Genomic DNA, 27,468 nt, shown 5'->3' on the forward strand with positions numbered 1-27,468 from the left:
TATTTCTTCTCAGTCTTGAATCCCAAGATTTTCAAGCTCTGTCAATTTAGGGAAAGATAGAACTAAAAAGATCAGTTTGAGTAGTCAGAGGAGAGAAATTTTGACATACAACTGGAACAAACTCAGCAATCTAAATTCATAGGGGTAAAAACAATGACTGCAGATGCTGGAAGCCAGATTCTGGATTAGTGGTGCTGGAAGAGCACAGCAGTTCAGGCAGCATCCAAGTAGCTTTGAAATCGACATTTCAGGCAAAAGCCCTTCATCAGGAATAAAGCTTTATTCCTGATGAAGGGCTTTTGCCCGAAACGTCGTTTTCGAAGCTACTTGGATGCTGCCTGAACTGCTGTGCTCTTCCAGCACCACTAATCCAGAATCTAACTTCATAGTCCAGGAATGAATGAAGAAAGAAATGTCATGATTTGATCTTTGGCTTTGGCTTTGGCTGAGTGCCACTGATTTGAACAAAAATGCTGTATGATAGGATGAGGCAGGTTTGAGGAATCTACAAACAAAAACAGAAATTACTGAAGAAACCCAGCAGGAGTGGCAGCATCTGTGAAAGGAAAACAGAGTTAAAATTTTGAGTCCAGTGACCTTTGTTAACTCAAAACACAGGCCCTGAATTTCACCAGCAACTTCTGTCTTTGTTTGCATCCACAGTTGTTCATTTTATTTGAGGACTCTGTAATTGGTTTCAGCAGGTCTGGACTAATGAGATTAAAAAAAGGAAATGGTGTAAGTTCCAGCTCCTGCTCAGATTGTGGATGTCAGATAAGTGCAGTATCAGGCTCGGTTATGACATCCTGTGTGATGAAATGACTGTCCCCATACAAATGAAGGCCCAGACCGAAGGTAGTCATTGGATTGTTTTATTTAAATTACCTTGTGATATTGCTCCTAACCGTGTTACTTTATCTTGTTATAGCCAAGCTACTGGGGTCTTGGAAACATTAACTATGGTTGTTCCCCTTGTGACTGTGACATTGGAGGGGCTTATGATAATTTGTAAGTATAATTGTTAGTGATGTCACTGGCCTTAAGGGTACAGACCACCTTAAAAATACAACATTACTTTCACAGCAGAACGGTTGTATGCATATTGTAGAGTGTGGTGCTCGCATCATTGTAAACCAATTCAGTATTGTGTTTACCATGTGCTATTTCATAGGAAATCTGTCAGTGTGAAAAAGCATTTAACCCTATGAAGGCTGATTATTGATAGTCTCCTGATAATCAGTGAAAATATACATAGAGCAAGACAGGAGAAGCTTAAAAGGAATCTAAAGGGCAACTTTTTCATGGAAATGGTTATGCGTGTATGGAATAAGCTGCCAGAGGAAGTGGTGGAGGCTGGTACAATTACAACATTTAAAAGGCATCTGAATAGAATGGATTCAGAGGGATCTTGGCCAAGTGCTGGCAAATGAGACTAGATTAATTTAGGATATCTGGTCAGCATGGATGAGTCGGACCAAAGGGTCTGTTCCTATGCTGTACATCTCTTAGACTCTAAGTGGAAGGTAATAATGCTTCTAACATAATCACTACCAATTATGTAAATTTTCAAACAATTTTACTTGTCTGCTTTTGACTTCTTTAATCCAAGCTGCTGGATATTAGTAATAACCATTAATTGATTTAATTTTGCTTTCTAACTGGAAAACAGAATAGATTTTCTTGAGCAATTACCATTACATTTGCAAAGTCATGTCTCTCCTGTGGGAAACTGGTTGGTGAACTTGAACTGGTACAAACAGATCTTCACAGAGGCGGCTCACCTACTGAGGAAATAGGGAACTGTGTTACACTATAGTCATTGTGAGATTGTTTGTTTCCTCTACGTGCCAGTGAGCTCAGAATGTATTTTCCATATTTTGCAGCTGTTCCTTGCATGATGGACAGTGTCGCTGTCTACCCAATATTATCAGGCGCCAGTGTAATGAACCAGCTCCAGGCTACTTCTTTGCTCCATTGGATTACTATTTGTATGAAGCTGAACTTGCAAAACCAATAGGGAATAGTGGTTCTTTGGTTGGTATCATTAAAACGTTTCCTTTTATTTTAATTTTTCAGTTAAGATTTTTGCCAGCACAAAAATGACATTGAATGCATAACCATGCTTACTCAAATACTTTCACTCAAACCTAAATACATAAGAGTTAAATAATAAAGTCACTGGCTGAACATAATGCATGTTTAATCAGCTTTGAACCAGAGACAAATTAGTTCCTTGGCCTCCATTAAAATGAATAGAACTGCTCTGAACTGCAGGCAATTTTTCTCTATCAAGAGCATCATTAATGTTTATGACCAACAGGAAATCTGATATATTCTTAATCCTTTTTAAAAATAAATGTGTTGTAAACCAAGAGATGTGAATGCATTTTTCTGGTTTGCATGTGGACACTGAAGCCTACCTGGTGGTACATTATTTGATTGCTTCTCATGTAATTCTGCAACCTTAGTAATATAAGCCAGTCTGTATTTCATGACTGAAACAAAATATTACTTGTGCCTATCTCATGCAGCATGACAATCCTAACTTTAGCGTATTACATAACTGTGACATTATTAGTGTAAAAACACCACATTGAGCCTCTCACCATGCATCAACTCTTCAATTACAGATCAGTGAGATCATAATCCAGCTAGCTCACCTTCTACCAACCTGATAGACACATGGTATTATGATACTCTCCTTATTGACACATTGTAGCAATCAGTCTCTATCAATGGCAGGGGGATAGGATCCGGACTTGTAGTCCAGCAAGTAAGCTAGCTGTGTGTCAGGATGTCCAAGACTGTAGGGAGGCTGTGGAGAAGGTAGCACTGACAGGGACTACTTGCGGACACAGAGATGGGCTCAAGTGCGTATACTTCAATGCAAGGAGTATCAGAAATAAGGTGGGTGAACTTAAGGCGTGGATCGGTACCTGGGACTACGATGTTGTGGCCATCACGGAAACATGGATAGATGAGGGACAGGAATGGCTGTTGGAGGTTCCTGGTTACAGATGTTTCAGTAAGATTAGGGAGGGTGGTAAAAAAGGAGGGGGGGTGGCATTGCTAATTAGAAATGGTATAACGGCTGCAGAAAGGAAGTTTGAGGGGGATCTGCCTCTGGAGGTAGTATGGGCTGAAGTCAGAAATAGGAAAGGTGCAGTCACCTTGTTGGGTGTTTATTATATGCCCCCCAATAGCAGCAGAGATGTGGAGAAACAGATTGGGAAACAGATTTTGGAAAGGTGCAGAAGCCACAGGGTCGTAGTCATGGGCGACTTCAACTTCCCAAATATTGATTGGAAGCTCTTTAGATCAAGTAGATTGAATGGGGCGGTGTTTGTGCAGTGTGTCCAGGAAGCTTTTCTAACGCAGTATGTAGATTGTCCAACCAGAGGGGAGGCCATATTGGATTTGGTACTCGGTAATGAACCGGGACAAGTGGTGGGCTTGTTAGTGGGTGAACATTTTGGTGATGGCGACCACAATTCTCTGACTTTCACCTTGGTTATGGAGAGAGATAGGTGCGCACAACAAGGAAGTTTTTACAATTGGGGGAAGGGAAATTACGATGCTGTAAGACAGGATTTGAGGAGCATACGTTGGGAGCATAGGCTGTCAGGGAAGGATGTGGTGGAAATGTGGGACTTTTTCAAGGAGCAGATACGACGTGTCCTTGATATGTATGTACCTATCAGGCAGGAAAGAAATGGTCGTGTGAGGGAGCCTTGGTTAACGAGGGAGGTTGAATGTCTAGTAAAGAGGAAGAAGGAGGCTTACATAAGGTTGAGGAAACAAGGTTCAGACAGAGCAGTGGAGGGATACAGGATAGCCAGACGGGACCTGAAGAAAGGGATTAGGAGAGCTAAGAGAGGGCATGAAAAATCCCTGGCGGATAGGATCAAGGATAACCCCAAGGCATTCTATGCGTATGTGAGAAACCTGAGAATGACGAGAACGAGGGTAGGTCCGATCAAGGACAGTGGTGGGAGGCTGTGTATTGAGTCGGAAGAGATAGGAGAGGTCTTGAACAAGTACTTCTCTTCAGTATTTACGAACGAGAGGGACCGTATTGTTGAAGAGGAGAGTGTGAAACGGACTGATAAGCTAGAAGAGATACCTGTTAGGAAGGAAGATGTGTTGGACATTTTGAACAACTTGAGGATAGACAAGTCCCCCGGGCCTGACGGGATATATCCTAGAATTATGTGGGAAGCAAGAGAGGAAATTGCAGTACCGTTGGCAATGATCTTCTCGTCTTCACTGGCAACTGGGGTGGTACCAGGGGACTGGAGAGTAGCGAATGTTGTGCCCCTGTTCAAAAAAGGGAATAGGGATAACCCCGGGAATTACAGGCCAGTTAGTCTTACTTCTGTGGTAGGCAAAGTAATGGAAACGGTACTGAGGGATAGGATTTACGTGTATCTGGAAAGACACTGCTTGATTAGGGACAGCCAGCACGGATTTGTGAAGGGTAGGTCTTGCCTTACAAGTCTTATTGAATTCTTTGAGGAGGTGACCAAGCATGTGGATGAGGGTAGAGCAGTGGATGTAGTGTACATGGATTTTAGTAAGGCATTTGATAAGGTTCCCCATGGTAGGCTTATGCGGAAAGTCAGGAGGCATGGGATAGAGGGAAATTTGGCCAATTGGATAGAAAACTGGCTAACCGGTCGAAGTCAGAGAGTGGTGGTAGATGGTAAATATTCAGCATGGAGTCCAGTTACAAGTGGAGTTCCGCAGGGATCAGTTCTGGGTCCTCTGCTGTTTGTAATTTTTATTAATGACTTAGAGGAGGGAGTCGAAGGGTGGGTCAGTAAATTTGCAGATGATACAAAGATAGGTGGAGTTGTGGACAGTGAGGAGGGCTGTTGTCGGCTGCAGAGGGACTTAGATATGATGCAGAGCTGGGCTGAGGAGTGGCAGATGGAGTTCAACCCTGCCAAGTGTAAGGTTGTCCATTTTGGAAGAACAAATAAGAATGCGGAATACAGGGATAATGGTAGGGTTCTTAGTCAGGTGGAGGAACAGAGGGATCTTGGGGTCTATGTACATAGATCTTTGAAGGTTGCCACTCAGGTGGATAGAGTTTGTAAGAAGGCCTATGGAGTATTATCGTTCATTAGCAGAGGGATTGAATTCAAGAGTCGTGAGGTGATGTTGCAACTGTACAGGACTTTGGTTAGGCCACATTTGGAGTACTGTGTGCAGTTCTGGTCGCCTCACTTTAGGAAAGATGTGGAAGCTTTGGAGAGGGTGCAGAGAAGATTTACCAGGATGTTGCCTGGAATGGAGAGTAGGTCGTACGAGGATAGGTTGAGAGTTCTCGGCCTTTTCTCGTTGGAACGGCGAAGGATGAGGGGTGACTTGATAGAGGTTTATAAGATGATAAGAGGAATAGATAGAGTAGACAGTCAGAAACTTTTTCCCCGGGTACAACAGAGTGTTACAAGGGGACATAAATTTAAGGTGAAGGGTGGAAGGTATAGGGGAGATGTCAGGGGTGGGTTCTTTACCCAGAGAGTGGTGGGGGCATGGAATGCGCTGCCCGAGGGAGTGGTAGAGTCAGATTCATTGGCGACCTTTAAGCGGCATTTGGATAGGTACATGGATGGGTGCTTAATCTAGGATAGAAGTTCGGCACAACATCGTGGGCCGAAGGGCCTGTTCTGTGCTGTATTGTTCTATGTTCTATGTTCTAGTATGCACCAGATGCAAACATAACAGAAAGAGCACCCAGTGGTGAAGAGTTTCAGGAAACAGAGGTAGAAAAGAGGCTCCTCACAAGAATGGCATGCATTAAATTTGTCATTTATTTTGTTTATTCTTTCATAGATGTGGGCGTTGCTGGCAAGCCCAACAATTGTTGGCCACCTTTAATTGGCCTTGAAGTGAGTAGCTTGCTGAGCCATTTCAGAAAGCAGATAAGAGTCAACCACATTGTTGTGGATCTTGGAGTCCCACTTGGTGAGACCAAGTAGAGATTGCAGATACCTTGTCTAGAGGACATTAGTTAACGACATGGTGATTTTTGAATTAAAACAATTGACTGTTTTATATTTACTATCACTGAGATTAGCTGCAAATTCTAGGTTTTTCAAAAATCAATTTAATTTAAATTCCATTAGATGCCATTGTGGAATTTGAACCGTTGTCCTCAGAACATTAACTTTGGCCTTGGTGTTACTAATCTAATGACAAAGTCAGAAGTCACACAACACCAGGTTATAATCCAACAGGCTTATTTGAAATCACAAGCTTTCAGAATGCTCCTCCTTCATCAAGAGAAGTCTTCACCTGATGAAGGAGCAGCACTTTGAAAGCTTGTGATTTCAAATAACCTGTTGGACAATAACCTGGCGTCATGTGACTTCTGACTGTGACCAATCCCATCGAACACCTGCACCTTCACATTATCATCTAATGAGATTATCACAATACCATCATCTAAACAGATCCTGGATGCCAAAAAGTTATCCAATAAAAGGCATCACTGATATAAACATGCAAACATAATACTTTCTAAATAACTTTATGAAATAGTTATAATTGTCCTGCATCAACCAAACCTCATGTTTTTCTTGTTATCCTCACCTACAATTTGCCTTGTAGATGTATAAACATTATGTTGAGAATTCTACTCAAAAGCTAATATTCCTTTGTTTCTTAAATAATCAAATGAGTTTTTCTTTCAGGTAGGACCCACGTCTCTGCCACCATGTGATGAGTATTTACAAAGACAAGGCTATAATTTTCGAGTGGAGCATGGTACATTGATACTTCAAAGGATTACTAAACGTCATATGCGACTTCAGAGGAAGAGGGTATGCAAAGTTTCTGTAGTGAAATTTTCTCAATGTTGTGAGCTTCACAACCGCCAAACATGAAATAATTTGTGAACTGTCCCTTTTTGGTGTTTCAATTGAGAGAAGAGAGAATTGGATTGACTGACCAGTCCTGTATTTGTCAGACAGGTTACATGTAGAGTAATAATGACACAATTATTTAGTTACAACACAAAACTCAAATAGTTTACCAACATTAAGTTTGAGCTGTTGCCTTAAAGCATATCAGATGTTTATTATTCTTCATAACATGGATCCAGCAGAGGCTTTTTTTTTCATTTCATTAGAAGCAAGGTTATGAACATTAATGAGCCTCCTCATGGTTAATGCTAGTGACGGTAGAATGAGATTACATAATGCTGTGTGAGGACCATTTTACAACTTTATGCTTCCAGGAGTCATGAATTTAAATTTTAAAATCAGAAAATTGCACAGTGTGCACATCTGAATTTCTGAAAGTCATAAATGTAAACCTGAACATCAATTTCTCTCTCTTTTTATTCCCTTTTTCCAGCAGAAGAGTACTTTCAGAGGTTATGTTGTTAACCTGTTTTCTGATTATTCAGCGTACCACAAACAAGCTGCTGGTACCAGACATGATCAATCTTTTGATAGTCTTGAAGGTATAGTCTCAAACAGAAATTGCCTCCAATGCTACACCCACGAATAGTGTGCTCCAATTTATTAGACTTGCCATCGTTTTCTTTTTCAAAGATTTCCTCAAATTCCTCAGCTGTGATCGCTACCATCTTGACCCTCTTCCTCCTATCCCATTCTCAGTGTTTCTTGTCCCTTTGTTATGAAGATATCAGGCTTAATGTTAATTCTGTGTTAGTGAATGGATTATCCATAGATTAACACAGAATCATCCTACATGTGAAGAATGCTATACAGTTGCAAGCTGTATGTGGGGCTCAGAAAGTACAGTTTAAGGAATATCAGTACTTATTGAGACAATGTGGATTTCTCCTTAGTACATAGTTAAGGTAAAGGCCTTGTGGATAATTGTTATATATGTTAGAGAGGCATGTTTGTTAAATCTAATCCCATGAGATTCTCGTTTAGGAAACTGTAGAACATGTAAAATAACGCAAGGCTTATATTGGCATCTTTCTTTTCTATAGCAAGTCATGAATCCAGAATCCCAGGTACAGATTGTTTCCAGAGAATATGTTCCCGGTGGATCTACAACTTGGACAGGTCTGGGGTTTGCTCGTGTTCCACGTGGAACAGGACTGCGATTCATTGTTGACAACATTCCATACCCAATGGACTTCACAGCAGCCATTCGCTATGAGTCAGAGGTATTCAAAGTGCTGCCTCTTCAGTTTTCATTCTCCAGGCATTTAAATCTAACTATGTACACACTGTACATTCAGTACTTAATACACATATCTCTTGCACTCAAGAAAAGAGATACAAGAAGAGTTATCTAAAATGCAATAACTCTCAAATCTCCAAGCTTTCTCTTTCATCCTCTTCCCTCCTTCTCTTTATTATCACAACATTTGATGTTATTTACTTTACTAGAGTCAGTACTTCTCCCAATATTTATAGAGTCCTAGAGCTATTCAGCATGGAAATAGACTATTCAGTTCAACTCGTACATACCAACCAGATATCCTGAATTAATTGAGTTCCATTTACCAGCATTTGGCCCATATCCCTCTGAATCCTTCCTATTCCTATACCAATCCAGATGCCTATTAAATGTTGTAATTGTACCTGCTTCCACCACTTCCTCTGGCAGCTCATTCCATATCCAGACCACCCTCTGCATGAAAGAGTTGCCCCTTAGGTCCCTTTTAAATCTTTCCCCCTCACCTTAAACATATGCGCTCTAGTTTTGGACTCTGCCACACTGGGCAAAAACCTTGGCTATTCATCCTATCCATACCCCTCATGATTTTATAAACCTCTATAAAATTATCCCTCAGACTCTGGCGCTCCAGGGAAAATAGCCCCAGTCTATTCAGTCTCTTCCTATAGTTCAAACCTTCCAACCCTGGCAACATCCTTATAAATCTTTTCTGAACCCTTTCAAATTTCACAATATCCTTCCCATAGGAGAGAGACCGGAACTGAACTCAATATTCCAAAAGTGGCCTAACCAATTTCTTGTACAGCCGCAACATGACCTCCCAACTACTGTACTCAATGTTCTGACCAATAAAAGCAAGCATACCAAATGCCTTCTTCACGAGCATGTCTACCTGGGATTCTGCTTTTGGCAAAGTACTCGTTGGGGCTTCCTTCTTTTTCTTTTCCAATTCTGCAAATGCACCATTTTACATTGAACGTTTCAAGAATCACAGAAAACAGAAAGTAATTTGGCATATCATGAGACAAACAGAATCATAGTAGCTTATAAAGCAAAATACCTACTCTTCAAGCTCTTCCTTCATCCTTCATGTTAATAAGTTGTGTTCAACTCACTACAAAGATCGTTTAATTTTGTGTCTCTTTTCATTGATTGGGATTCTCAATCTGTCACTGCCATATACATTCTGACACTCTTCAGTCTTTTTCCCTCTTACAATGACCATGTTTAAAACCTGAACTTGACTTTACCTAATTATGATTTTGTTTTCTTTCTTCGATTCAAGGATGTCCCATGGGCATCAGCTCTTCATTGAGGTTTCTTACGGTACAAATAAAATCAAAAGTGCTACTTATTTGTAAAATAAATGACTGTATGTTTCCATTCCACGATGCAGTCAGCAGGTGACTGGATGGCCAGTATTCAAGTTTGGCCAACAAATCAACCAAGTAATAGCCAGTGCCGCAATAACCTGCCCTCACGGGAGCCTTATACAGTTAGCTTGCCAGCTACCTCCAGGTGAGATCAAACAGCAAATAACTTAGCCGCTCTTTCAAGGTTACATTGCATATTTTTGTTAAGTATTAATGCCTCTTAGGAAGCACCATATCAAAATGGGATTTTCTTCTAAGCTATAGTAGAAGCAATTTTAACTTGGAATTCCCTCCTTGAGGCTGACACACGGTGAATTCCAAGATCAGGGGGTGCATGTGCCCCAAGATTTAGTGCCTGTTATCCAAGATGGAGGACTGGATGAGTGTCTGGTAAACTGCAGGAGCCTGGTAACCACTTGAACTTTGATGTCAGCAATTATCACCTTCTAATTTCCATCTGATGGGTTGGAGAATGGAAAATTGCATATTAATGAGATGTTAATACATGTACCTGGGTTTCACTTTGCTAACTAGTGAGAATCTTGTCTCACTTTCAACAGTAAGTTGATGAGATAACTTCACACAGGCCAGTGACCCGTCACCAAGTCACCCTTTATTTACTAGTGCACAGTACACTGGTTGTGGCAAGCCAACTCAGAGTCAATCCTCAATTGAAATGATTCTAATCTCCTGGTTCTATCGGTCAGCCATGGATTTCCTGAATGGTCCAGGTTAATAACCCAATCAAGAACTTTATATTTGGAGGTGCCGATGTTGGACTGGGGTGGACAAAATTAACAATCACACCATACCAAGTTATAGTCCAGGTTTATTTGGAAGCACTAGTTTTCAAAGTGCTGCTTCTTCATCAGGTGTCTTATGGTCCTGCTTCACAATCAGGGAGAAAGTGAGGACTGCAGATGCTGGAGATCAGAGCTGAAAATGTGTTGCTGGAAAAGCGCGGCAGGTCAGGCAGCATCCAAGGAGCAGGAGAAATTCCTGAAGAAGGGCTTATGCCCGAAACGTCGATTTTCCTGTTCCTTGGATGCTGCCTGACCTGCTGCGTTTTTCCAGCAACACATTTTCAGCTGCTTCACCATCACCTAAGTTTGAAAGCTAGTGCCTCCAAATAAACCTGTTGGACTATAACCTGGTGTTGTGTGATTTTTAACAAGAACCTTGTAATCAATGAGGTCCACCTGCTTCCAATCACCACAGTTGGAAAATGGGATTTCTTGCCCTCAATGTTAAGAAGCTCCTCACTGGGCATCTCACTCAACTTTCCCTATTTTTTTGCCAATACCACATCATTCAGGGTCTGGGAAGATTCCACTCATTTAAGTCTGCAGTTTGGGATATAATCCGACCGTGGCTGTGGCTTGCAGTTGTGCAGGGAGTCATCAGCCCCATGTTATCTTTGTAGCCACAGTGTGATCACACTCCAGCCTGTTTTGGTTTGCCTCTTCTCCCTCTTTGAAGGCTGGTGTTTGAAATTCCCTTTACATCTGTAGGTGTGATATCTGTAGGTGAGTGTCTCTCTTACATCTGCAGCTGTTTTTCACTGTCTTTTCAACAAATCATATTTGGATTTAGCTAAGATAAATGTTCACACTATTTTGGTGGTCATGTCAGTGGTTATTCTTTGGGCCAGTGCAGAAATGATGATCCAAGCTAGCCCCCAGTATGCAGTAGATTATAGAATGAAATCCAGTGGGATTTAACACAGGTAGCTGGCTGACTACTTGTTTTTCATCAAGTGATAAAAATTAAAATTACCAACCCCAATATGATCCCCACCGGATGGCCATTAGCAGTTAAAATCCTGAAGATGTATCTCAGAACGCTAGAATTGTTAAAAAAATTCTAGTTATAAAATGATTCTTGCTGAGTTAGTTGTCTCCTTACCTGTTATAGAGGCGGCTGATTTCTTTCACAGGCAGGTTAGTAAACAGGACAGTGGGAGATTGCACAGCAGCCTGCTGACACCATGTTGCTGCCAAGTACAGCTTTGAGAGCCACTTTGAAAGGGTCTCTTATTCATTAACCCAAAATTTCCATATGCAACCCAAAGCAGCTCTGATGGGTTATCTAGATTTGAAATGTTAGCCTGCTCTCTCTCCTTGAAGCTGCCTAACCAACTGTGATTTCCTACATTTTTTGTTTTCAGTGCAGATTGCAGCATCTGCAGTAATTTACTCCTCCAAAGAAGCACTACTCCTCTTCCATGTTAAAAAGAAACACTCAGGCTGTTTGGATATCTTAGAGCCCTAATTCCACTCCCCACTGTCTTCACTTAATAGGAAAGTTTATATTGCTGCCTTGCAGTTTGCAACCACAACGTTTGAGCTCACAATCCATTGGGCTTTGCTTTGGGGAGCCCTGCCATACAGATTAGTTTGTCATTTCAATTCAATGTATCAATTATGTATTATTCTTCAATTATATCAACTCTTAAAATCTCCACAGAATAAAGCCTCATGTTATTTCTGCCTCTGGAGTCCTCTCATGCCCAAATATCACCTGAAACTTTGATCTTTGCAGCATTAACAATTACCTTCTGAATCTCTGTGATGAAACATTTTCCCCAGAGGAAAGATCATGGTTTGTCTGTTGTCATTCATCAACCACTGGAGACAATGCTGAACACAAGTCTTCTGCTTCCTCTTTTTTGTTGTATCCCCTCATAAGCATGAAATGAGTGTCCCTATATTTATCAGCTCATATTGAACATTCTTGACTAAGATTCTATTCTATTCAATAAGTAGTGTAGTATCATTATAGACAGAGAAAGCACACAACATCACAATGTCTCTGGATGGTTTTAACTTGCTGGACTTTATAAAATAAACCATTTCCATTGATTATTGTGATCATTCATTGAATTAAGGTGAGCAGCAGATATTTGCACTCATTATTATGGAATGACAGAATAGTGTCAGTTGCCATTGAGTACAACATTAACAGGATTATCCATGTATGTTAATTAACATTGTGGACATATAAAAGGATAGCTGAGATATGAGTCTTCTAAGTTACTATGAACCAATACAGTGAGTTGAAAAGTATATTTTTAAAAAAACATTCTTACCATTCAATAGAAACAATAACCCAGTGAAGGATGAGATTTTTTATACTGCATGGCTAGTCATATTAAATACTTAGCAATAATTTTATATGTATTATGCTACAATAATAGCTTTGTGTTTCTTCTTAAACAGGATCACATTTCTTCATACTCCAATTTGCCTGGAGCCCTCAATACAGTATATTGTGGAGATTTACTTCCATTCGTTGCCTACTCCGAACAATCAGTTCAGCGATCACATCTTGATTGATTCTGTAAGCAAAGTTAAATTTTCTTGTTGCAACTTAAGGTGTATTCATAAAGTAGCAATACAATAGCGCCAGTTATTTTCAATTCTGGTGACACTGAACACATTACCAAGAATCACAGATACCATGGTCTTGTGGTACAGTGCTAGTGTCCCTATCTCCATGCCAAAAGATCAGGGATTGATGCCCTCCTCAAGATGGGATGACCTAAGAGTTGTGTGATAACTCAAGTTAATTTCCTTTTAAAAAGAGGCATCAATAACAGAAGGGGTGACTAGATGATATACACAGTAAAGTATTTGCTATTTAAGTAATTGAACGTTGTTGTTTACACAGTATATTGGAACACTGTGAAATCATTTATAATAAACTCAGTTAGCTCTTAAGCTCAGCTATTAGATTGTTATTACCAGAAATTCAAGCTCATTAAATAAATAAAATAAGGAAAATATTCAGGTGTTTAGCTTGGCAATAAAAGGACATTACTTGCCATGTAACATTAATCAATAGGAAGAGGAAACTTGTGGATTCATGTAAATTGCTACCAATCCATCTAAAAATTATACACCAAGAAATTGAATATTTTGAAGGTTAATTGAATTTTCCAAGAATCTCATTAATTATCTAATCCATTTGTCATGTGAATTGTAATCCAATAGACATGTCCACCAGTTTTACATTTCATATTTAGTTCGAGGAGAAGAATGTGGCATTAGAAACACCAGTTCTTAGATTGGTTGTTCAATTTCTATTAGAAAAACATAAGAATATAAGAACTAGGAGCAGGAGTAGGCCATCTGACCCTTCAAGTCTGCTCCGCCATTCAATAAGATCATGGCCGATTTTTTTCATGGACTTAGATTCACTTACCCACACTCTCACCGTAACCCTTTCTTGTTCAAAACAAAATCTGTCTTAGCTTTAAAAATGCTTACTAAAGTAGCATCAAGTACTTCCCTGGGCAAGGAATTCCATAGATTAACAATCGTCTGGGTGAAGAAGTTCCTTCTCAATTCAATCCTAAACCTGTTCGCTCTAATCTTGAGGCTATACCCTCTTTTCCTAGTTTCACCCACCAGTGGAATCAATCTCTCTGCTTCTATCTTATCTATACCCTTCATTATTTTCTATGGTTCTCTAAGGTCCCTCCTCATTCTTCTGAATTCCAATGAATATAATCCCACTCTCCACATAAGCCAACCCCCTCAACTCTGAAATCAACCTAGTGAACCTCCTCTGCACTCCCTTTAGTGCCAGTACATCCTTTCTCAAGTAAGGAGACCAAAATTGCACGTAGTACTCCAGGTGTGGTCTTGTACAGCTGCAACATAACCTCCCTGCTTTTAAAGGCAATCTCTTTCGCAACAAAGGACAAAGTTCCATTTGCCTTCCTAATTACCTGTTGTACTTACAAACCAACCCTCTGTGATTCATGCACAAGGACAGCCAGGTCCCTCTGCAGAGCAGCATGCTGCAACATTTTACCATTCAAGTAATAATTCTTTTTATTATTATTATTATTCCTACCAAAATGTATGACTTCACATTTATTTACATTGTACTCCATCTGCCAGACCTTTGCCCACTCACTCAATATATCTATGTTCCTCTGCAAAGTTTCACAGTCGTCTGCACACTTTGCTCTGCCACTCAGCTTAGTTTCATCCGTAAACTTTGAAAACGGACATGTGGTCCCCAACTCCAAATCATCTATATAAATTGTGAATAATTGTGATCCCAACACCGATCACTGAGGTCCACCATAGCACTCATTTATCCCCACTCTTTGCTTCCTGTTAGTAACCAATGCTAATGCTCTACCCCTAACACCATGCATTCTTATCTTATGCAACAGCCTCATGTGCGACACCTTGTCAAAGGCATTTTGGAAATCTAGGTACATCACATCCACAGGCAATTTGCGTTTTCAACAAGAGGGAACCCAACTACCTCTCCACGACATTCAATGGTAATGCTATTTTACAATCACGTATTATCAATATTCAGGGCTATTATTGACCAAAAACTTAACTAAACAATCACTAAAAAAATCATGCAAGGAGGCCTGATGCTGAGCATTCTCTGGCGAGTAACAACTCCTGACATGCAAATCCTTGCCACTTTGCTCGTAATGTCTTCATAGAATTCCAAAAGATTAGTTAAGCATGTTCTGCTCTTCATGAACCCATGCTGCGTCTGCCCAACGGGACAATTTCCATTGAGATCCCTTGCTATTTCTTCCTTGTTAATAGACTTAAGCATCTTCCCCACTGCAGAGGTTAAGCTAACTGGTCTATAATTCCCCATCTTTTGTCTACCTCTCTTTCTAAATAGTGGTGTCACATGTGTTGTTTCCAATCTCCTGGGACTGCCCCAGAATCCAGCAAATTTTGGAAAATTACCACAACTGCACATGCTATTTCTCCCACCACCTATTTTAGTATCCTGGGATGCATTCCATCAGGGCCAGGAGACTTGTCCATTCTTAGCTCCATTACCTTGCCCAACACTACCTCTTCCTTTAATAATGATTATTTCCAGGTCCTTACCGACCTTTGTCTCTTTGTCAATTACTGGCATGTCATTCTCAGGATAGTTTGTAGGTAGTGGCAAGGATTTGTGTGTCAGGAGTTGTTACTCACCAGAGAATGCTCAGCATCAGGCCTCCTTGCATGGTGTTTAAATGATTGTCTAGTTAAGTTTTTGGTCAATAATGGCCCTAAACATTGATAATAGGAGATTGTAAAATAACATTACCATTGAATGTCGTGGAGAGGCAGTTGGGTTCCCTCTTGTTGGAAAGGCAAATTGCCTGACACTTAGATATGGTTCCAATACAGTTGCTGCTTAGGAGCTTATGTTTGCATGTTGCCCAGTCTGGCCACACAGAGAGTCTAGAATAATTTATTCTAAATGGGCCAATCATCAACAAACTACTCTGCCTGACTTTATAGAGGCCAGACCATTAATGAAGCAGCTAATGATAGCTGAACTGAAGACGCCACCCTGTGTAACATTTCCACCAATGTTTACGGACTGGGATAATTACAACCAGCTTCCTTGGAGATTGGCACAAATTCAGCCACCAAAGCATCCTAGTTAAGGATTACTTAGGATAGTGCCATAGGATTGTTATTGTTAACCAGGATTGGTACACAGAGCTTGCTAACAGTGCACTGCACTCCACCATGTTACATGAGAGTATACAGTACGCCCACTCCCTCACAGACCTGCTGCACAAGTCACTGAGCACATTTGGATAATTAATGAGATTTTTATTTCTTTTGTCTTTAGCTAGGTCTGATTCCAATGATTAACTCTCTGGAGGATTTCAACAGTAAAACAGATTTGGATGAGTACAGACGATATCGATGTGTCGATGCTGCCTATCAAGTGGTACCTCAGACAATACCAGAAGTATGTGAGAGACTCATAGCCAGTATGTCTGCTCGAATCCACAATGGAGCTATCCGTGAGTATTAGAGGTCCAGGGAGAGAAAAATTCAAATTATACGAGTTCTCAACACTAAAGAAAAAGGCCATCATACTTTTACTTCTCTCTTGGGACGTGAGCATCACTGGCCAAGCCTGTAATTATTATCCATTCCTAATTGCCCAGAGACGATTTAAGACTCAACCACACGGCTATGGGTTTGGAGTCACATGTAGACCAGACAAGGTAAGGAAGGCAGATTTTCTTCCCTAAAGGACATAAGTGACCACTTTTTAAATGACAATTGACAATAAGACCATAGGAAATAGGAGCAGGACTAGACCATCTGGCCCCTTGAGCCTCTCTGCCTTTTAATAAGATCATGGCTGATCTTTTCATAGATTCAGTTCCACTTATTCACCTGCTTATCATCACCTTTAATTCCTTTACAGTTCAAAACTCTATCTATCTTTGCCTTAAAAACATTCAATGAGGCAACCTCTACTGCTTCACTGGGCAGGGAATTCCACTGATTCACAGCCCTTTGAGTGAAGAAGTTCCTCCTCAACTCTGTCCTAAATCGGTTCCCCGTTATTTTGTGGCTATGCCCCCTAGTTTTAGACAATTGTGACATGGTCCTGTTAGACTGGCTGTTTAATCATGCACTCTTTTTTTAAAATTAAATTTAAATTTCATAATCTACCATTGTAGGATTCAAATCCACATCCTCAGAACATTAGCCTGGATTACAAGTCGATTCACAGTACCACTACACTGTGACCTCCCTATGTATTTAGATCTAAATATGCACTGATCAATTTACTAATCTAGTCAATCTGTTCAGAGATGTTATGACACACCTTTGGAGCAGATAAGACTGGAATCAAAGCCTTCTGACCTACTGGTAGACACACTACCACTGCACCACAAGATCCTCATTGCTAACTTGAAGATAGCTGTCCTGAGCAAAACTGACTTAATCAGATGCAAAGATGTCCATGCTAGCTTCCAGCATTAGCCCCGATAATAATAGAAACCCTATTGGAGTATCTTTGATGCTTTCTTAGTTGACATTAGCATCCCAGTCCTTGCATGGAGAAACACAGTGACAGCTTCATATTTAATAACATACTCTTTTTAAATTCATTAACAGGATGGGAGTGTCACTGGATTAGTGGTGCTGGAAGAGCACAGCAGTTCAGGCAGCATTCAAAGAGGTTCAGAATCGATGTTTCGGGCAAAAGCCCTTCACGATGAAGGGCTTTTTCCCGAAACATCGATTTCGAAGCTCCTTGGATGCTGCCTGAACTGCTGTGCTCTTCCAGCACCACTAATCCAGAATCTGGTTTCCAGCATCTGCAGTCATTGTTTTTACCTGGGAGTGTCACTGGGCAGGCCAGCATTTATTGCCCTGAGGGCAGTTAAGAGTCAACCACATTGCTGTGGGTATGGAGTCAGATGTAGGCCAGACCAGGCAAGGATGGCAGTTTCCTTTTGTAAAGAATGTTCGTGAACCAGATGGTTTTTTTCTGACACTGGATTCATGGTCATTGTTAGACTGTGAATTCCAGATTTTTTATTGAATTCAAATTCCACCATCTACCATGGCGGGACTTGAATCCCTGTCCCCAGATTACCTGAGTTTCTGGATTAACAGTTTTAGTGATAATATCACTAAACCATCACCTTCTCATTTAATTCATGAACTGCAAAACCATTCCGATTTCTCAAAAGCCATTGTTTGAGTACTGTATCATTTCACCAGATTGAACTGGCACTCTGGTGAAATGATACTGAACAATTTACAATCCTGAATAACACTGATAAAAATTGTCAACATTGCATTGTATATTTATGTCAATTTGGCTGCTGAAGCAAGGTTCAAGATACACAGCACAACAAATAGATAAACTTGCATGTCAGGAGTGGCATGGTGGCTCAGTGGTTAGCACTGCTGCCTCACAGCCCCATGGACCTGGGTTCAATTCCAGCCTCCAGCGACTGTCTCGGTGGAATTTGCACATTCTCCCCATGTCTGTGTGGATTTCCTCCCACAGTTCAAAGATGTGCATGCCCAGATGAATTGGCCATGGTAAATTGACTATCGCATTAGCCAGAGGGAAATGGGTCTGGGTGGGTTACTCTTTGAAGGGTCAGTGTGGACTTCTTGGGCCAAATGGCCTCTTTCCATACCGTAGGGAATTGAATCTAATCTAGGGGGGAAAAATCAGCAAGGCTTGCATTTCTAAGTGAATTTTAAAAAAGGATAAAATTAAACAGAGCAGTAGATGTGAAGTAGAATCCTGCTGGTTTCAGTTGAGAGTGTGTTTCTGGAAGAGCACAGCAGGCAGCATCCGAGGAGCAGGAAAATCGATGTTTTGGGCCGGAACCCTTCATGTGGAATTCCTGATCTGCTGTGCTTTTCCAGCAACACACTCTCAGCTCTAATCTCAAGCATCTGTAGACCTCACTGTCTCCTACTGATTTCACCAGACTATCCCTGGTCTGAACAAAGGAAGGGATAAATTAGCAAGCATCCTCATTCCTGATCTCTGTGCACATATGGGTGCTTAGCAAAGATAGGATTACTCTTGGCTACATTGTCAACCAGGTGCTTACTATGTAATATCACACATGAGGAAAAGTAACAGTGCAGAGCTATCATTGTGCAAGTGAAAGCCCTCTCCCATTTTGTAAGCAAGATATGGTTGACCTGATGGGGGCCATGGGGAGTCGATTTACTTAACTTACTAAGTGGGAAACCCATGAAATTACACCAACTGTTGTCCTTGCACCTTACCCTTGCATTATTCCCCAATATTGCATTGAGTTAAGAGTGACCTCAGTGCTTCATTATAAAGCGTGAAAATTAGATGGGTGGAATTAATGAAATATGTAACATTATTAGGTGCTATAATTTGGTCTGAATTTTCAGACTATAGACCTAATGGAATCTATTTTTGTATAATTATAACATTTATAATTATGTACATTTTCTGCTAACTGATTGGAGTTTCTTATGTACATTCTACAGCCTGCTGCTGTAATCCTCAGGGATCAATCAGTCGAATATGCAGCAAGTTTGGTGGCCAATGCCAATGTAAGCCTGGTGTGATTGGACGATGCTGTGATTCCTGTGCACCAGGATTTTATGGATTTGGTACCAATAGCTGTTCACGTAAGTCAGTTATTCATGCAGGCTGAATGGGAATGATTAATAAAAGGCAAGTTTGATTAATATTTTTAATGGTTATACAAATGTTCATTATTTAACATTTGTAATTGTATAAGTGCAGAATATTCACTTTCTTATTTTAGCTTGTTTCAGTTCCATCATACACTAAAATTATTGAATAGTTCAGAACTTCATCTAACAATCCATAAACCTTTCAAGCTGCAAGGATTTCCAGTACTTACAAAGATCAGTTCTCAGCAAAATGATGTTTTTATTGTTCTCCTTGTGTTATGATAAAGATTAACTTTTTCTGTTCCTGCTGGTAAGTTTTCCTGAAGATATTAACTGTTTAGCAGCGGTTTTTGTGTAATTTCAGCAGAATGTAACTGACACAGCTTCCTGTCAAACTAAAATACCTTTATATTCGGCATATTTCCTTAAATACACAGTCCAATTGCTATCATGTACCACACACCTATTATTTGATGCATTCCATTTTCTGTTTATTTCCCGTAGAATATTATTTTTTGTTTCCATAAAGTTATGAGGATGGTGCATCTTTATGGTCTGATTTAGAGTCTAAACCTGCAAATCATTTATTTTGAATAAATTACCTTGCGATCAATCTGTTCATATGAGAACACAGAGAAAGGAGCAGGAGTATATTGTAAGGTCTGCCTAGCCTGTTCCACCACTTGGTACAATTATTGTTGATCTTATTGTTTGGACTCCACTTTTCCATCCATTCCACACATTTCTTGACCCCCCCCGAAAGAACAAAGATTTGTCCATTCCAGCTTTAAACACAGTCACTGACCCAACCATTCTGCCACTGTCAATTCCAATTCTTTATTTATAATGTAACAGCTTTTTGCAAATATGAGTCAACATCTATGATTGCACAAATGCATTTTACCTTGTCTCATTTTACAATTTGTTCCTCGTGACGTTAGGTTGGATGGCAGTAGATTGTTTTCGTTATCAGTCTGAGAGATACTGTAATTCATTATCCCAGTGGTTCACTGTTTGTCTATTGAACTGGCAACCACTTGCACTCAATTATTTACAAGCATCCCTCTCATACACCATGTGTTCTTTCTTTAAAGATAAACCCCTCACTGAGATGGTGCTTGCAGTGCACCAACAGTTTGCAATCAGATTATTCATTTGTGTAAAATGCACTGAAGAAGGAATGAACATGATAAACCTGGCTCTTGATACTTCCCCAAACTATACAAAATCTGCTTCATTTTTTAAAGTTCATTCAAAAATGAGTTTAAGTGTGAGAATAAAATGAGAACCTTCATTGCTTTGAGACATTTTTCATAATGATTCAGTATTCTCCAATTCACTTCACTATTGTGGCTGCTTGCTGCTACTGTACTGGCACTGCTGCCCCTGATAATGTTGAAATAAATTACCTAGAATTTCCAAGATACAGCTCTTGGATTCCCTTAATGGTGGATTAAAGGCAAGGATCTTCCCCATTTTTCTACAGGTATAGTACAATACAAATGTGTTATATTGGAAAGAGGTCAAAATACAATGAAAATGCACTCTTTAGAATGATCGATTTTTCATTCCTGCAGCTTACACCATGCATTTCTATATCATGACCACTCGTTTGAAATTATGGTTAATGTTATAAATTAGATTTTTGGAGATTTTTTTTTTCTCTTGTATGATATTCTTACGACAGAATCTATTCTATCCCTACTAGAGAATTCTTTTAGCAAAAAATAGAATTGAACCATGTATTAAAAATCAATGCTGGCAAATCTGAGTCAAGTAAAGCTCTTAGCGTAAGCAAAATTGGTTTTCTTTCAGCTGAAAAATTACTGTAGGAAAGTAAAGCTTGCCCTCTCGTGTTATTTTGTTCAATAGTAAGACCTGGTAAGCATTAATGTTTTATAGTTGTCCTTGAATTGAAAGTGAAATTGTAACATGGGCTTTCACCAAGTGTAACCAGTGGCTTTGTGACTGAGCCAATTTAATAGTGACTCTAATGCCCTTATGGCTAGAAAGAAAAATGATGTGTTGTCAAATTTAAAAACTTAACAGGTTAATGTTGTAGGGAGAGAGTGCTGAACTGAGGCACGCTTTGACCTGAATTGTGGTCTCTTACAGCTGGGTGCTGCTGTAATTTGTGTTGCTGGAAAAGCGCAGCAACACATTTTCAGCTCCGATCTCCAGCATCTGCAGTCCTCACTTTCTCCTGCTGCTCTTATTTCCATTGATTGGAATTTGCTTTGAGTTCATGTTGTTAAACTTTCCTCTTCCAGCCTGTTCCTGTAACCGTCAAGGGGCCATCGATTCGATTTGTGATCAGCGAACTGGACAATGTCGTTGTCATAGAAATACCGTTGGCCATGCCTGTGACCGCTGCCGACCCGGATATTACGGATTCCCAACCTGTCGTCCATGTCAGTGTAATCGTCATTCGGAATCCTGTGATCCTCAAACAGGAATCTGTGTGAACTGTAGAGCATTCGCCACTGGAAATAACTGTGAGCGGTATGGAGCTGTAACATTATTGCAGATTTAATAATGATTAATGATTAATTATAAATGCAATCCGGGCAGCATTGCCAGTTGTACCTGCTTGTAAGTGGATTGTTTTGGATGTGATGGAAAACACGGTTATTATATAAATGTCATTGCCAATGATGCCACATAACACAGAAAGCTGTGGTCAGCAAACTGTGCTCGCTATCAATGGCACAGACGGCACAAGACTTTGCCACTCTCAGTATACTAATGGTTTTGTGGTGTATAGTGCAGAAAAAATGCCATTCGGCTTTCTGGGTCTATGCTAGTTTCTTTGTATTACTTCTGCACTCTATCTGAAAGTATCATATGATTTCTGTCAATTGGACAGTTACATTTCTAGCTGTGCCAACTTCAATCCTAGTATCAAAATGTTTCCATTATTAGCAGTTACCAGGTTAGAATGCTGACCTGGTGTCTGACCACCAGTAGGATATAATGTAAATGCTTCTGTTTCTTCACGCAATAACGGCTGTGGCAGGAAGATGGACCAAAAAGATAAATCTAGTCCATAAATTGCCCTGTTGGGCTGTGTTTTGTTGCTTCTAACATTTCCAGGTCTGTCATCATGTATTGGATAGGTACAGACTTGGGTTGATTTGGGACGCTTTTCAAAATGGCATTCTCCCCTCCATTCCCAGAGTTCTCAGTTTTTCAGAATGTCTCTTAACAATGGGGGATAGTTCAAATCATGAGCCCATGCTTGGCACTGCCCTGTGGCTGACTGCCTTGCAGAGATAGGCCTAGCCTGCAACTCACAATATAAAAGAAGTATGGCTCACAGCACATCAGAATTAGAGTCTGTATGAGGGAACCTTTTGAAAAGATGGGCATGCCCCTCATGGCAAGATATAGGTCACGTGGTCCTTCATACACCTGCCCTCCTCCCCCTCATTTAAAGATATAACACTTTCATGCTCATTCAAAAACCTTACACTATACAGAAGAAGATAACCCTTAATGGCAGTTGGGCATGTGAGAAAAATGTCAATCACTTAAAGTTCTTACTGTTAAAAAAACTTTTTAACTTTCAAACGCTGAAACCACAAGAAACATGAAACCACTCAATCCCGTTCAAACAAAGATTGTGAAATTGATAGAGATCACACAGCCCGAGCTGGCAATCAAATAGGGACAGAGTTGTTTTAGTAATTCACTGGTTGGCTGGGCTCTTAGCCAAGGCTAAGAAATTAGTCAGGCAATGGAGAGCTGAAACACTTGAGCAACCCTGAGAATGGTTCCTGATGATGTATAACGTTCAACACCATCTGTGATTCTTCAGACACTGAAACAGTATTCTTGCCACAAGACCGGCACAATACCCAGGCAGAAACAATACTCATGCCACACATGTGTCAGACAATAATAACCTCCAATACAAGAGAATCAGCGATGCCATTGCTGAATCTCCCATCAACAACATCTTAGGAGTTACCATTGACCAGAAACTGAACTAGGCCAGCCGTATAAATACTGTGGCTACAAGAGCAGGTGAGAGGCTACGAATTTTGATTTGATTTGACATTCCCAAAGCCTAACTATCATGCATAAGGCACAATGCAGTAGTGCAGTGGAATGCTTTCCATTTGTGTGGACATGGGCAGCTCCAACATTCAAAAAGCTTGACACCATCCAAGACAGGATGTCCAGCTTCAATATTAGTTCACTCCATCACCAATGCACAGTAGTTAACAATACCATTTATAAGCTGCACAGCAGAAATTCAGCAAGACTCCTAGGGCAGCACCTTCCAAAGCAACAGTGTCCACTATCTAGCACAAGAGTACCAGATGTATAGGAACATAGCACATGTAAGCTGCACATGTTCTTGACTTGGAACCAAATTGTGGCTATTTCTCTGTTCCTGGGTTAAAATCCTGGAACTGTTTTCTCAATAGCACCCTCTGAATACCTACCCCCAAGGACTGCATTGGTTCATGAAGCCAGCTCACTACCATAGTTTCAAAGGCAGTTGGGGAGAAGTACGAATATTCTTCCAGCCAGCCACACCCACATTCCATGAATGAATCAAAACCAAAAAATTCAGCATGATATTTATTGTTATTCCTGTTTCATGGCATGTCAGTGAATCTTTTCAAATGTTCCTTTATTTCTGTTTTGGCAGATGTAGTGAAGGTTACTTCGGTAATCCGAGTTTAAATGAACCTTGTCGACCATGTCAGTGTCCTGACATTCCAAACAGTGGACGCTATTTTGCTCATTCATGTTACAAAGACTCAAGAACTCAACAATTGGTTTGTACCTGTCTTGAAGGCCATTCAGGTGTGAAGATTATTAAGTGTATTCTAGTTTATAGATGTTGATAATACAACGTAGTTTAACTGGCTTAAAATTATCTTTTTGGAACTTTTAAGCTGCATGTTTTCCCCTCCTGGTTACCCTGACCTGTTTTTATTGTCCACATGTGGTCAACACACCATGAGCAGATGGCATTATCATACTGGTATCGGAAAGCTGTGTGGGCATATTGTGTTGTGTTCCATTACTGGAGTGATTACTGAGGTAATCTCTTCAAAGTAATATATTTGAGCCCTGGCACAAACACCATTCCCTGATCATGAACTCCACACCTCTTCCTGACAACTGTCTGACACTAAAACAGAATCTTTGCAAGCTTGCAAAGTATATTTAATACTGAGAGGAGCTCTGATATCCATAAGAGTGATTGTTGGCAGCTTCATCACACTGTAATCACTTGGATCTGCCTCATTTCAGTTCATCTGTTGCTAACTCATCTTTCTGTTTTTACCATTGGACATGGTGATTGCAATGCACCTATGGCTGGACTTACATCATCCACTCTCCATAACCCTGAAGTCATCCAAACAATATCATAATTTTAACATTCTCATCCATGTTTTCAAATTCCTCCATAGCCTCAGACCACTTAAGAAACACAGGAACATCTGAATAGCCCCTCAAGCCTGTACCACCATGCAATGAGATCATGGCTGATCTGTGGCTGAACACAATCTACCTTTAGTGTTTATCCCTTAATTCTTTCGCCTGACAAAAGCAAGTCTGTCTAATTTAAAACCTGTACTCTCTGTAATCTTCCCAGCCCTGCCCAGGTTGCACAGGTTCACTCTTTAACGTAACATGCACTCGAAAAAACAAACTAGAGGGCATGTGGTCTATAGGTATCTGCACTCCTGCATTTCAGGTCTTTTGAGTATAAACAATTTTAATCAATCCACCGTTGCTATCCTTCAGCTGTAAGGGCAGTAAATTTTGGAGTGTCCTCCATAAACAACATAAATTTTCATTTCTCATTCAAAACTTTGTTTAAAACATAGCTCTCTTAGCAAGCACGTGGTCATTGCCTCTGTTATTTCCTTATGTAGCTCAGTGTCAAATTGTGATTGATAAAGCTGTTGTGAAAAGACTTGACATATTTTACAAGTAAAAGGTGTGATACAAATGTAATTTGGTTTGGTATGTTATTTAAATTTGTTGTGATTGTTCCAACTGAGAAACTAAGATGAATAAATTTACAAAATTTATATTTGATATTGAACACTTATGAAATAAATGAATAGGAGCAAATTTACACTTAACAAGAGTGTAGATCAGACAGTTGGCAGTACAGTTACAATCCCATTTCTAACCTGTATTCCCAGCAGCTATAGAGTCCCTACAGTGTGGAAGCAGGTCATTCAACCCATTGAACCTCCAAAGAGTATCCCACCCAGACCCACTCCCCTACAATATCCCTGTAACCCTGCATTTCCCATTGGCCAATCCACCTAACCTGCACATCTTTGGACTGTGGGAGGAAACCAGAGCACCCGAAGGAAACCCACGCAGACGCTGGGAGAATTTGCCAACTCCACACAGACAGTTGCCCAAGGCTGGAATTGAACCCGTTTCCTGAGGTTGTGATGCAGCAGTACTAACCACTGAGCCACTATTCCACCCCATGGATCCCAACTATGGATCCCTGCTGTGATACAAGGATCAGAAAGTTACATGGAGGAAAGGGTTTTGAGTGGAAAATGTGGTCTGATAGTTAACTTATTAATTTTCACAGCTCTGATAAATTTGTTGGCTATCTATTTGCTGGAACAATGTATTTAGTCTGTGGTTCACTAGGTTTATCACCTTGGTGACATGTCACTATATTTGATTGGATTGGAGCCAGTCTATATCTGTGCTGCTATTAAAATTTTTTGTGTCTTTCTGTTCAGGAAGTCACTGTGAGAGATGTTCTCCTGGTTTCTACGGTACTCTGATAGGAATTGGAGATCACTGTTTGCCTTGCAGCTGCAATGATAACATAGACAGGAGAGACCCAGGAGCTTGCGATCCGCAGACGGGCAAGTGTTTGAAATGCCTGCATAACACCTATGGACCAAATTGTCAGTACTGCAAACCAGGGTATTATGGATCTGCTTTGAACAAGGACTGCAAACGTAAGATTCTCAGGAGGTTAATCATTTCAGTTAGATTTGTTACGACACGGGGTAAACCCTCCTGCTTAATTTAAAACCAGCAACACAGAAAAGATTTATCCCGTGCTGTAATCTGTAAACGTCAGGAGGCCAAAAACTACTTCAAGTAAAAATTAACAACTTTATTTCTTAAAATATAACAGAGAATAATTAACTAACCACTATTTAAAATTTCTTTCTCTAACCTATCTTTTACCTTCCCTTCTGTAACACTAGCTGATAAAATTCCCAATTAAGATTTACGAAACAACGCTTCTTATCTCAAATCCAGGCAGCTTTTGGTTCTTATCTTCGGATCTTAATGTTTTCTTTTCTCCTTGTTAGGAATTTCTGAGTCACAGGTTACTGATCGAAAAGGCACTTTTAAGAGAGCTATTTTTAAGCATGCTGGGCCATGGCAGTTCTCCCTTCAACTGTTCAATTTTCCCTGGTCCTATATCCCAGCGCATCGGATTGTGTCATTGGCTTTTAAGATAGTCAATATATTCAATTCAATCTTGATTGAAGTTTGATATGTTTCGGGTATAATCCAAATTGATTGGCCGAATTCAAATTTGTTTTTGTCTCCAAGCAACGAACTAATCGAGTGGTTCGAACCAGTGCTACATTGTTACCATTGTTGAGTACACTTGGTGCTGCGTCTGGTAGTTCTGCTGCTTTTAACTCTCTTAAAGGAATACTCACATCTTCATTATAGATAGTATATAAGTGCTCAAGTTCTGGCTCAGCGTATCCTAAAGCAAGTTTCAGTGTGGAATTTCATAAGTATATTTGCAATGTCAGCTTCAGGATAAATTTTGCGGATTCCTGTGTAACTGACAGCAATTACTGAAACTTACAGATCCAGTGAAAATATGAGAATTCTAACATGCAGAACTTCAGTGTTTTTGCACCAGAACCAGCTTTGAAATGTGTTTTGTCACTGATAACCTGCTAAGGTATCTAGTTATATAACAGGTAACTTGC

At 40.2% G+C, this 27,468-nt stretch overlaps 1 protein-coding gene across 3 annotated transcripts in view; it reads left to right on the forward strand.

Moving 5' to 3' along the window:
- Positions 1-27,468, forward strand: part of LOC140466808 (laminin subunit beta-4-like) — a 193,289-nt gene that overhangs the window by 110,114 nt on the left and 55,707 nt on the right. For all 3 annotated transcript variants that reach the window (XM_072562457.1, XM_072562456.1, XM_072562455.1), the window contains 11 exons: positions 929-1,008; positions 1,884-2,034; positions 6,699-6,827; positions 7,973-8,152; positions 9,566-9,687; positions 12,761-12,881; positions 16,170-16,347; positions 19,343-19,486; positions 21,766-21,997; positions 24,156-24,313; positions 26,239-26,463. In XM_072562457.1, coding sequence (XP_072418558.1) covers positions 929-1,008; positions 1,884-2,034; positions 6,699-6,827; positions 7,973-8,152; positions 9,566-9,687; positions 12,761-12,881; positions 16,170-16,347; positions 19,343-19,486; positions 21,766-21,997; positions 24,156-24,313; positions 26,239-26,463 — 1,720 coding nt within the window. The remainder of the gene's footprint in view (positions 1-928; positions 1,009-1,883; positions 2,035-6,698; positions 6,828-7,972; positions 8,153-9,565; positions 9,688-12,760; positions 12,882-16,169; positions 16,348-19,342; positions 19,487-21,765; positions 21,998-24,155; positions 24,314-26,238; positions 26,464-27,468) is intronic.

The sequence above is a fragment of the Chiloscyllium punctatum genome, chromosome 44 (assembly GCF_047496795.1).
Source record: "Chiloscyllium punctatum isolate Juve2018m chromosome 44, sChiPun1.3, whole genome shotgun sequence".
Lineage (NCBI taxonomy): Eukaryota > Metazoa > Chordata > Chondrichthyes > Orectolobiformes > Hemiscylliidae > Chiloscyllium > Chiloscyllium punctatum.